Source organism: Etheostoma spectabile, chromosome 13 (genome assembly GCF_008692095.1).
Source record: "Etheostoma spectabile isolate EspeVRDwgs_2016 chromosome 13, UIUC_Espe_1.0, whole genome shotgun sequence".
NCBI classification, from domain to species: Eukaryota; Metazoa; Chordata; class Actinopteri; order Perciformes; family Percidae; genus Etheostoma; species Etheostoma spectabile.
Genome location: NC_045745.1, coordinates 27,338,028 through 27,350,454, shown reverse-complemented (window position 1 = coordinate 27,350,454; position 12,427 = coordinate 27,338,028). Strand labels below are relative to the sequence as shown.

Sequence of the window (12,427 nt, the reverse complement as noted above, 5' to 3'; positions counted from 1 at the left end):
TTTTTCTTATGTCGCATAATAGTGAAACTTTTCACTAAGACTTTGTATGTAGGGAAGATTTAATGAACTAAATCCTCATGTAAAATAGTACCAATAATGGTAGTGTCTTTCCCAGATTAAAAGATCACAAATATATATACTGACATATTGCTTTGTTTGCATTGCCACCCTCTCTCTGACTTCCTGTTCTGTCTTTTGCCACTCTTCTCTACAGAACCAGTGTTCAATAAGGATCAGCCGCTGCTCACCCACATCAACTCCACTCATGCCGGGCTCAACCTGCAGGGCTGGACCAGCGGCGGCTGCCCCATCACTGACATGATGCTGGACTTTAGGCCCAAGGGTACCTGGGCGTGGCAGAGTCTCAAAGCAAACTCCACCACTCAGCTCTTCCTCAGTGAGCTGCGTGAGGCCACCTGGTACGAGCTCAAAATGAAGGCATGCAACAGTGCTGGGTGTGGCAACCAGAGCTCCCAGTTCGCCACCACCGACTATGATGGCAGTAAGTGTATCCTACATGTTTTCTGAGTGCCTCTCGCACTGAATTTCCTGTACTCAATATTTTCCTTCTTCTCTCCTTAGGTACAATCCCTCCCATTAAATCAGCTCGTGGAGAAGGGGATGACGTGAAGAAGCTGTTTTCCATTGGCTCCCCCGTCATCCTGGTTACTCTTGGTGTTGCTTTGCTCTTCATTATCCGCAAGAAACGCAAGGAGAAGAGGCTTAAACGACTTAGAGGTGAGAGAGAAAGAAGGCTGTTATTGTGTGTAATGGATTATTATAACATTGACTAGTTGAAACGATTATCTTCACAGCCAATCATAATCTAATTACGATGTTGTCTGCTTATAGATGCTAAGAGCCTGGCAGAGATGCTTATCAGGTAAGAGCCAGCTTTTATGGGCATTAATTATTCCTACTGTGTAGAGGAAGTCATATTTCAGATATGTTTGGAAAACCTTATAATAGAATGACTATACGTGTATATATGGATGTGTGCAGCAAGAACAATCGCAGTATAGACACTCCAGTAAAGGGCCCTCCCCAAGGACCAAGGCTTCACATTGACATCCCACGTGTTCAGCTACTCATCGAGGACAAGGAAGGCATCAAACAGATAGGCATGTGGCTGCACTCAATACGCAAACTATCATTTATCACTGCAATTTTCTAGTAGCTTATATTTGATAATTAACTTTTTTTTTGTCTCACTGCAACAGGGGAGGACAAGGCTGCGGTGCCAGTGACAGACACTGAGTTTAGCCAATCAGTGAATCCGCAGAACTTCTGTACAGGCGTGTCTCTGCACCACCAAGCCCTTATCCAGAACTCTGGGCCTTTGATTGACATGTCGGACATCCGCCCAGGCACCAGTGAGTTTATTTTTATTTTCAAATGAAGATTTTTGCGTTACATTCTACATCTCCTGAAGTGGCAGAAAATGAATAAGGTTGAGCAGATAAATGCAAGTGAAAGCTTTGATCTCGTATTGAGTTCCACCTTATCCACTTCAGACAGTAAAGACAGTATATTCTTCACAATCAATACACAGTCTTTGTACTACCAAGTTCTCTGATCGCTGTGACCTCTCTCAGACCCCGTGTCCAGGAAGAGTATAAAATCAGCCCACAGCTCCAGGAACAGATATTCCAGCCAGTGGACACTGAGCCGACCGAGTCAAAGCCAGTCGACAGCCTCGGCGCGAACTCTGACCTCCGACTGGCGGACGATGGGCTCTCACGGCATCACCGCCACTGAAAGTGACAGCTACAGCGCCAGCCTCTCGCAAGACACAGGTGGGTCAATCCCAGCTAATACCACTAATACATTTCTTTAATGTTATTTGTATTTTTTTTACACCAAGAGCAGTTCTTTTATGAAAATAAGTTTTTTTTCCCGTCAAATTCAAGCCCAATCCGGCAGCATATGAACACTATATACACCATGACATGTATTCTCACCAAATGCAAGACTGGAGAAAATATATTGCATCTTTAACCTCCTTACCTAACTCTGCCTTCCCAAATCTATTGACTTCAGTATTTTTATGTCCTAGTTAAGCCTCTGACTACTAACACTATTATAAATGCTACCTGTAACTAGTGATGGGCAATATATGTATTATATTCAAATCGTGATGAGACTAGATAGATTTTGGAAATCGTTATATCGTAAATGGGTTAAGTGTTATTTTTTCCTGGTTTTAAAGGCTGCATTACAGTAAAATTAGTCATTTTCTGTGTTACCATGCTGTTCTAGCGCTATTATTTTTACCTTTACCCACTCAGTTATCATATCTACGTTACTGAAGATTATCTTAAATCTCATTGTGAAGCTATTTTGTTAAAGCACCAATTGTCAACCCTTCTAATATCTCCACAATATCGACATTGAGGTATTAGGACAAGAATATCGCAATATCTGATTTTTCTCCATATCTCCTAGCCCTACCTGTAACACTTTCATAATTAAAAATGGGGGGGACAAACATATAACAAAATGACTGTGTAACAGTAATCTCATTGCATCTGGATGCAAATTTACAAAAAGATACAGTATATGGTTTGCCCACTCACCAACATTTAGAAACCTTAAACCATGGTCTCTCAACCAACAGCTCTCTCTAAAACACAGACTAAAGTTTCCTTCCAAAGGTCTGTCCTTATATTAAATACACAATGTATGTTTTTCAGATAAGGGGCGCAACAGCATGGTGTCGACAGAGAGCGCCTCGTCCACCTATGAAGAGCTGGCGAGGGCCTACGAGCACGCCAAGCTGGAGGAGCACCTGCAGCACGCCAAGTTCACCATTACAGAGTGTTTCATCTCCGATAGCTCATCCGACCAAATGACCACAGGTACCAATGACCCGGCAGACAGCATGACCTCCCTCAGCACGCCATCTGAACCTGGCATCTGCCGCTTCACTGCCTCGCCGCCCAAGCCGCAGGACTACGACCGTGGTAAAAACGTGGCTGTGCCCATTCCCCACCGCGCTAACAAAAGTAAGTACGAAAAGATGCATGCATACCTGCTTTTTCTTTATTTAGCGTTTTTAAGAAGGCATTTTATACTCTATTCACCTGCAGAGCTACATATTGAAAATCAACAGACTACAGATTCTTGCTTTTTACACCTTTTTTTTTAATGTGAGCCAGCGGTACCCTGACATACAGGACTGATAGTGAAGTGAAGCCAGAGATTCCTAAACCTAAAGTAGGAATTTAAATAAAGCACAGAGACAAAAGGCCTAGAATAGAGATGTTATGTTATGTTGTGGGGATAAACTGGACTGTGTGAGACAGGGTTCATTACACCATTTCTCAGCAGATAAATACATAAATCCCTCTTAAGGCCAGGAAATGACACTGTCACTGTGAAATGATTTAATTTGAATCAAACTATTTTATACTGCTAAATAATTATCTCCAGACAGTTGGCTAGGAGGACTAAAGCTATAAAGGGAGTCATGTTTCTTGGTTGATGTGTTGGATATCTCCAAGGCTCAGTTTCTTTCTGCACACATGGGAGGATCAAATCAACGCAGGCATATAGGCAGGTATTAATATAGGAAATAATGCATTATAGCTTTAAACTCTTCTCTCTCTTCTCTCAGGTGAATTCTGCAACCTTCCACTCTACATGAAGACAGACCCATTCTTTCGCAAACAAGGGGAGCTGCATGACCCGTGCCCGGCAGTGCCACCGCGGGAAGCCTCAATCCGCAGCCTGACGCAGCGGGCGTATCACACCCAGGGCCGTCACAAGACTCTAGACCCTGCCAAGCAGCAGGTCCTGACGCTGGGCCATTCTGGGCTGAGCAGCTTGGGTGCGAGCTCGGGCACTGCCACCTTGCCCCAGAGGACTCTGACCATGCCCAGCTCCAACACCGCTGCAACAGCTTCCACTTCCAGCACGAGCAGCAACCCCACCAACAGTAACAAGGTGGGGGGCTCCAGAGACTCGCTGCTAGAGAGCAGCTCCTCTGCGCTGGGGAGACTGCAGAAACAGAGTGTGGGGGCCTATTCCAAGTCATACACACTGGTGTAGTCCCTTCTCTTGCACAGACTTGCATTGCTGTCCCACTCCTCAGCCAGCCCCAATCTGGTGCTCTTCAGGCTGGGTCAGAAAGGGCATGCAACCATCTTTCTTTAAACCCAACTAATGGTGAAATGCCCAGCATTCTGTCTAATTTTCCTCGGGATAGATGTTCTCCAAGACAGAGACCCAGCTATCCTATACTTTTCATGTTCACCTGGGACTCTATAAAAGAATTACTAACTCCAACTAACAGTTCCAGCCGGCTGGTGCCCAGCTCCACTCACTTCTCGCGGGAGTAGCACAGCAAAAAAAAGCAATTTTGTGGTCATTTGGAAATATTGACTGTAATTGAGGAGCTGAAAGCTCTGTTTATGATGATGATGATGAAGACGACGATAGCCAGTATAAAGCTGTGTGGCCATCCTGTCTCTCATATGCACACACATACTGTCCTCCATAGTTTGAGTATTATTGTCAATTTGCAGGACTTCAATTAAGTTACCTATTCTTACTATATCTTTCACCCTCTGTGTCTCTTAAAGTCCCAAACAGCTATTGGCAGATTTTCTCTTAATGGTGATTCCAAAAGAAATGATTCAGGTTCACGTCCAAGAAGGATAACATTTCTATCACATTAATGTTCTCCACACATCTCTTCAGCTGAACAGTGTCTAACTTTTGAATCAAATCACACACAACCCAAATGAACCAGCTATTCGTTCTCACATTACAAAAATAGAGAATATTTGGTATTATAAAGAATTTACATATATATTTCTATGTAGGTATATTATTGACATTTAACTGAAATTATGACAAAATATAAATTGTATGTACTACAATAGTGTAGTAGTATATACAGCAATTTAATGTTAATGTCAAATTTAAGAACGAGACAATCGCTCAATCATGAAAGTTAAAAAAGAGAAATTTAAAAAGCTTGGACTAAAAGGAAAAAAAAGGTTTGGTATATATACGGGATGTTCTGTATGTTACTGTATGTAGAATGACTAAGAGAAGAGTATTTCGCTCCTGTACGGACAGAGAGTGGCCCTTTTCCAGCCCCATGTTGAGATGGGAAAGGCAAGACGGGCTACTAAGTTTTAGTTCCTGAAAAAGGCGGGCTGGCCGGGTGAACCAATAGTAGCCTACCTGGTTTGCTGTGTGTGTTCGGAAACAATTATGGCAGAAAGCCTGTAATATTATGTAAGTCTGCTAAAGAGAATACAGAATCTTTGATTCTATTGAGCTCACCGAGAGCCTGAGTGATTGGTAAATACAGTGACGTCAGTATCACAGAGGTTCCACTAATATGTTTTATGTCGGGAGGAGGGTCGGTGCAAAGTGATTACAGACTTGCGTTATAACACAGAATTAAGGCTGCAGTAACACGTCCTACTAACTTCCCAGCCTGCCTTGGCGATTTTCGCTCTTCAAAGAAACAGTTAACTAGCTGACAGAATCCCAGTCATGATGTGAATGAAGTAAAATAATATAATGTTGAGCAATGTTATATGTCAGGGAGTTCAGTTTTGAAAATGATATAATGTTCACTCAATTGATATCTTTGTCGTTGCCCTGTCTGAAGTACTGTATATGTCCCGCTTTCTTTGACTCCATACCCCTCCATTTTACGCTGATGTACATTCACACAACAAACTATTGGAATGTCTTTTCGAAGCATCTCCATGATAGCGTTTTGTGGTTTATGTTTTTTATTTAACCATTTGCTTTGTTTGTTTGTTTAGGGGAGGGGGTTATCTGTTGGTTTGTTGATTTTGATTCATAATATTCATTTAAATTTGTTTGGGGTTTTGTCAAAATGTTGGTTCCAGAGGCCAAACCGTACTAAGGTACATGTGGCCTGTGGCTTAAACCAATTCAGCCAATGGAAATCAGGGACTTGTAGCTCTTTTGGTCACACAAACTACTGTTGTGTGTGTATATTGGACTGGACTGGAGTTGGTCTGCAAGCCTGAAGCATTCTGGCTCCTGTCCTTTTGCCCCATTCAGATAAATTAAAGCAAAATTCACCGCCCTACACATACTAGATCCATCATCTCTACCTTTTCAGTGTTGTTTATAAATTAAGTCTTGTACATAAAACACAGTTTTGTATGAAGAGCTATTTTCGTCAGAATAAATCAGGGGACACATCAGGGTTGAATGCCCCAATTTCAAAATTGAAATAGTATCAAAAATAAAATATTTTACTTCTGAAATGGGCAAAAAAAAACATTTTTCTTTCCCTTAATGTTTTTGATACTAATTTGTTGAATTTTTATTCTTTTTTTTAAAGGTCTTTTGATGTTGTCATTTGTCCTATTTACTTTTTTTTTATTATTTTGTATTTTGTTCATCCTCAAAGTCATTGCATGCTTGCTAAAAGGGAAAAATTGAAGGAAAAAATGTATGAAAAACTAAACAAACAAAAAAATGTTGAGGGTATCCCAAACATTTGTTTGAGTTGCTTGTTAGCAATTGCTTGTGTTCAAAAGTACATTTTCTATGAAAAGAAAGCAAAAACTAAAAAGATCATTCTAACACCTTGTGCAATAAAGCTATCTTTCATACGTCACGGCCTCTGTCATTCTCAGCAGGTTTGTTTGCATATCATCTGAAAATGTTTGAACAGCTAAAGCAGCATTTCCTGCCGGCACGATCATGAGAAGAGATGAGATGAGGTGCTACAGTAGAAATATTCCCTCAGAGGAGTGTGTGACTTGGATTGAGCATCATTATAGCAACCTGTGGCCGGTTGACATTACACAAAAACATTTATTATATATTATAAACATAATTTGAAAATGTAAATATTTAGCCGGTCAATTTAAATGATTTAAGGGGGTACTCCAGCAATTTATTTCACTTTTTTGTGAAGTTTGGGGGCCAATGAGAAACAGATTTGGGTCAAAATAGAATCAGCAGAGGTAGATATTGTATATCCTGACTTGTAGTCCCTATTGAAATCCCTAAAAAGACTAAATTCCTACACTTCCCATAATGCAACTTAATTTTTTCTTTTATTTTGACCTTCCCTGCCTCAAACCTCCATCCCTCAACACAACTAATGTGTAACACAGGCTTTTTCTGTAAAGCTCTCCAGAGTACAACTGTACTCAAAAGCAACACTGCTACTCCTCATGACGAGTAAATTGAACTTCATGTGTAGTTAAGTACCCCTTAGTAAATACAACAACAAAAAAGAGGATAGGCATACTGGGATTTTACTTTGGAACGCACAGAGGTCCATCAGGAACATACTGTGGGCATTTAGCCTATATCTCACTGTGTTGTAAAGTAGGCATATCATAATGATATTACTGAGGATTCACAAAGGATAGCAAATGCAGGTCAGTACGCTAATATTCTCTTCCTGAGAGCTTATTCCGCCCCATGTTGGCTGAGTCCTGCAGCGGCCAGGGTTAGAATCCGACCGGCTGACCTTTGCTGCGTGTCATCCCCCATTTCTCTCCCCCTTTCATGTCTATCCACTGTCAATAAAGGGAAAAACCCCAAAAAGGCTGATAAACTACAATTACATTGGTATGTGTCATTCAGTCCAATGTGCTGCATAATGGTAGGAAACATCCCACATATCCATCCTCAGGCTGTAGAACCTGTAGTAGTAACACTGGCCTGAATTTACATCAAACAATCACATAAATGATACAAACTACTGCCAAAACCACATTGCGCTGAATGACAAGAGATCAGTGAGATGTGCTATTCCATGTTTGAAAACATGTGTCATTGTTGTACAGTTTAGGCAGTAAGCATAGATATGTAAAGCAGCCCAGACCATGTGCTATACTACGAAGTGATGGTGATGGTGGAGATTGAAGATGCACTGTAGCTGCTCATATACAGCTCTGGTGTCTTAAAAAAGATTTGTGGCACCAGATTTGATTCCAGTAAGGCATCTGAACATGGAGCAGTTATCAGACAACCTGTGAGAATAACCCAACAACCTCAGAGGTGAATGTGGAATGTAATGAGTGGACAGGAAAGGGGAACAAACTTGTAAAGCCACTTTTTAATCAAATAAGACATGATGACCTCTTCCAGGAACTCTACAGCTAAGCAGCCACAAGATGGCGCCATAACATTATAATGGCCGAGCCATCCCCACAGGTTAACAGATACTGTGACAAAAGTGTTCTACCAAAAGAGTGCAGTCACTCATGACGGATATGCTGTAAATAATTGATGTTTTTCAGGGTCACCTGCATCAGAGCCTAAATACTACAGCTTCTAGTTACTACATCAGAGGTCTTCCTGCATGCAATATGTGTATGTTCTTATTAATAAGAAGGATGCTTCATTGAGAGCAGAGTTAAAAAATAGGCTTAGCAGCCATATGATCATGCCTTGTTGTGTTTGTTTAGCAAGTTGTCAATCAGGAAAAAATAGTTGAAACCACACTACAATATTCCACAGTGAAAAATGTGGATAATAATAGCCTGTATATTGTCAGATGACAGCAAAGTGCAGCTCGGCTTTTCATAGCTTTAACCAACAAAACTATATTGATTCACTGGGCTCCGTTGTTATGACCATATTCATTTTGCCACTATGGGTTGGCTTCGTTAACTTCAATTATTTAAAGCACTTTTGACAAAGAAGTCCCAATTTCATTCGTAAAATGTGACACTAATGGATCGAGGTACCGCTCAAATTGTAAAAAGCTCAATAAAAGACACAAACACATGAGAGAGCAAAGGACAATTTTACAAGATTTAATTTATTAACTATTATACAGTTCACATAAGGCCTTCATCTTCAAACACTATTCTCAGTCAGACAAATCCCATGGTTTGCTCTTGGTGCACAGTACATAAACTTTCACGTTTCAGCTATTTCACTTTAGTATTTATGTTTTCGTACTAATTTCATGTTTTAAAACAGGTAGAGGCTCTCATCCTTCTACCTTGGTGTGTTTTTTTTTTTTTTTAAATCATGCACTAAACTTAAGTGGCCTTGAACCATTCACAAAAATTGTAAAAATTGACTTTCGATCATTGAAATACACACTAGAAATGTTTTCTACCATTGACTAACGGGTGGTGTCCCCCAACATACAAATAAACAACCATAATAGAGTAGTATGGACTCAATTTCTGCTCATTGAATGGCACATTTGCCAGGGTTGTGTCAGAAGTCAAGTGATGCGGTAAGATTATATACTCCCAGGAATCGTGTTATAGTGGGACAGTTGCTTGCTTGGTTCTGTGCCAGTCTCAACGTTACAGCTTGGAGCGGTTTGAGAAGAGCCCTCAGTTTAGTCCGACGGACAAATAAAACAACTGACTTCCAAAAGCATTGCGATTCCAAAAGTAACAGTAGGTGATGATCCCAAATACTACGCCAACCAATGATCTAGCTAGTGCAGCCATCGTTGCAACCAAGAACCATACCAGAGCCCCAATGATCCAGAACATCAGTGACTGGTGGTCCATTTGTTTTGTTTTTTTGTTTTTTTTACTTGTGCCCATTGAAAAGACAGTGCTTCCTCTCCTAGGTTTAATGGTTAAAATGATCAGGTCTTCATTAACAGTGCTACCACTGAAAATCAGCCGATGGTTTCCATGAAAAGCTAGGACAGTATGCCAGCACAAAACTAATTCACTAGAGCAAGTAAACGGCCACCCGTCCACTAATATTGAACTTATACTGGTCATTGTATTGTACTGCCGGACTAGCAGTAACGTTGAAAATATGAAACCTTCTGAGTAAAAGGTCCTAAATATTAGATGACTACAAAGAGCTTGGTTTGATAGACAGCTACAGCAACACTTCCAGCAACCTATCATGTTTCAAGCATTTGGTTTCAATAGACACCAGATGGCAATGTAGAGTTGTGTTATGGTACGATTACATTACACATTCAAAAATGGCAAAAACTTCTCCTTCACTTGACTGATGAAAGGTAAGGTCTTCTCTGATATAATATTGGTCTAATTAAACCAAACTTCCCTAAACATCCAATCTGATCAACCAACAGCTAGAAATAGGACAAACAAAAAAAAACTACTTTTCACATGGCTGGATGAATGACGAATATGAGTAGATTCAGATTTCCCATCAACCTAAAACGGGCCGTCTGGATCAAATTAAAGAACGTAAGTTTTTACAAAAGGACCTTGTTTCACAAGCCTACACCGATGCCACATTCAGCCACCAAAACAAATAATATGGACAATTAATCTAGTGGCATTTCTTCAAATTGAACGCTACACTATCACAAAGTGCTTCAGATACGTTTGTGGATACAAAAACAAGTTTGATGTAAACAAAGTTTGATCTGCCAGAGCTCTGTAGAGGCAATGGGTATGGCTGTTTGAGCTGTGAAATTAAAAAACGCACAAGACAACAGTATAACAACAACAACAACAACAAATAACCCTTTTGAGGGGGGAAAAACAACAGTGATCATTAAAGTGCATCCCTGGATGTGTAACCTCCAACCCAACCCACCCCCCTTTCCTTCCCTCCCCTCCCCATGCTGATCGCTCAAGTAGAGCCGATGGGAGAAAGCCCAAAGGCAGACAGAGGAGCCTCGGCTATATGGAGCGAACTGTTGCCCAAAGGATCTACAGAGGAACAGTCTAAAAATCCAGTGGCAGTACTTTCATGAGAGAGAAAAAAAAAAAAAAAAAAAAAAAAAAAAAAAAAAAAAAAAAACAAACTAAAAACAGGTTTTACAAAAATAAAAACATGGTAGCCACAAATCAATTCTTCCAGCTGGCATAGCGGTTTCATTTTCTCGGTAGCGTAGGATCGTGGTGACGGTCGAAGACAGAGCGGCTTGCTGGACAGAACCTCTGTCCTCCACTTCGAACTGATCTTAAAGTCAGTAGGGCTTGAGGGCAGAGGAAGAGGAAGAGTCACTGAAAACGGCAGCCTGCCCTGATGCACACGGGTGTGGACACAAATGGCAGGTTAGGGAAGATTCTCATACTTCTGCTCTCTTCAGAATGTAGGTTGTCCATGATCAAAAATGTAGTGTGCAAGTGCACTTTTTTTTTCCTTTTTTTTTTGTGTGTGTGTTGGTGATAAGGTCCAGCATCATCATGGGCACACGTGGTTTGACTGTCTCTCACAGTGTCTCTTGTTCGGCAGGGGAATGGTGGGAATGGGGGTGCTGGTGGAGGGGAGGGAGCAGAGACTGCAGGGGAGACTGGGGGGTGTGGGCGGGGACTGATGAGGAGGGCCTGAGTGGTGGTGGTGTGGGGAGGAGAGGAGCGGTAACAAGAGTAGGCAGAGCTCCCGCTGAGGGTGGTGGTGGGTGAGGCGGGGAGGCCGGCTAGGCCGGTGGGGGAGTCGAGGAGGGGCTGGTTGTAAAAGAAAAATGCACACTGGTGGATGAAGCTCTCGATGATTGTCTGGTAGGTGCGTGTGGCAGTCAGGGCGTCCATGGTGGTGAAGTCCGGCCTCATGAGGGTAGGCCAGAAGCAGATGGACAAGTTTTCACTGGTCATCAAGTTCAACCTGTTCAGCTGGCTCACCCTGGGAAAAAACACACACAGACAGACAACAAATTATTAACAGTTGTCATACAGTGCAGAACAAACAGATGGGTGTCCACCACAGAAGACCAACACTTCCATGAAAGTGATTCAAACAGTGGACAGGGAACTTACTTGTGTAAGTGGCTCACTACATATTTGAAGACATCATAATTCTCTCTGGGGAACCTCCTCAGTACATCTTTCATGGTATATAGCCTCTGTTCTCGGTCATTGATTTCTGCACACACAGAGAAAAGTTACCATTAAAACTAAGACGTCATCATTGCACACAGTAATTTGAAACCAAAATGTCTTCTTACGCTACAATGAAAATGATTATGGTCAACACTAAAACAGAGCAAAACAGGTCCTTCCCTACCCTCTTCCCTTCCTAAAGAAACAATCTTTTTATGTTCTTGTAAAGACCCTCCCAGCCCAGCAGTGTTTGCTTACTGAAAGCATCCAATAGGTCCACCTGCAGAGCACAAGGCACCAGGGGCTCAGGCAGCTCAGAGAAGAAGCTTTTGAGGGCTCCAGCCACAGTGTTTATGGAGAAGTCTTTCTCCACTAGGTCTAATCCGTGGTCTGCACAAGGAGAATGAGAAAGTTAAAAAAAGGGATCAGAGAAAATATCAGTAGTAGCCGTCATCAGCACTGAACAATCAGCCGCATGTCACTTTCCTTTGGTAACTCTCTGTTTATGTTTTGATTAGGCAGCCACATAATTGCATGTCAAACAGCTGGTTCAAACAAGTCTGACGATCAGCTCACCCTGTTCAAACTGCCTCTGCATGCTTTCCATCTCTGACTTGTTGCCGCTTACTCGGTACAAACCCTCTGTGTTCAGGCCTGAGGAAAGAAAAAGGGAAAGACGT

The 12,427-nt window shown here is 41.6% G+C and overlaps 2 protein-coding genes across 3 annotated transcripts in view; one reads left to right on the top strand and one right to left on the bottom strand.

The window, feature by feature from the left end:
- Nucleotides 1-6,619, top strand: part of LOC116700585 (Down syndrome cell adhesion molecule-like protein 1 homolog) — a gene marked incomplete at its 5' end in the record, with an annotated part of 54,215 nt that extends 47,596 nt beyond the window's left edge. For both annotated transcript variants that reach the window (XM_032533899.1, XM_032533898.1), the window contains 8 exon segments: nt 215-502; nt 583-738; nt 853-883; nt 1,003-1,121; nt 1,221-1,373; nt 1,596-1,796; nt 2,694-3,005; nt 3,617-6,619. In XM_032533899.1, the coding sequence (XP_032389790.1) occupies nt 215-502; nt 583-738; nt 853-883; nt 1,003-1,121; nt 1,221-1,373; nt 1,596-1,796; nt 2,694-3,005; nt 3,617-4,050 (1,694 nt within the window). In that variant the 3' untranslated portion in view covers nt 4,051-6,619.
- A 4,466-nt stretch (nt 6,620-11,085) lies between these two features.
- The window catches only part of arhgap35b (Rho GTPase activating protein 35b), an 8,214-nt gene continuing 6,872 nt past the window's right edge, over nt 11,086-12,427 (bottom strand). Inside the window, 5 exon segments of the mRNA XM_032533909.1 lie at nt 11,086-11,261; nt 11,263-11,550; nt 11,685-11,790; nt 12,006-12,137; nt 12,324-12,401. Coding sequence (XP_032389800.1) covers nt 11,141-11,261; nt 11,263-11,550; nt 11,685-11,790; nt 12,006-12,137; nt 12,324-12,401 — 725 coding nt within the window. The 3' untranslated portion in view covers nt 11,086-11,140.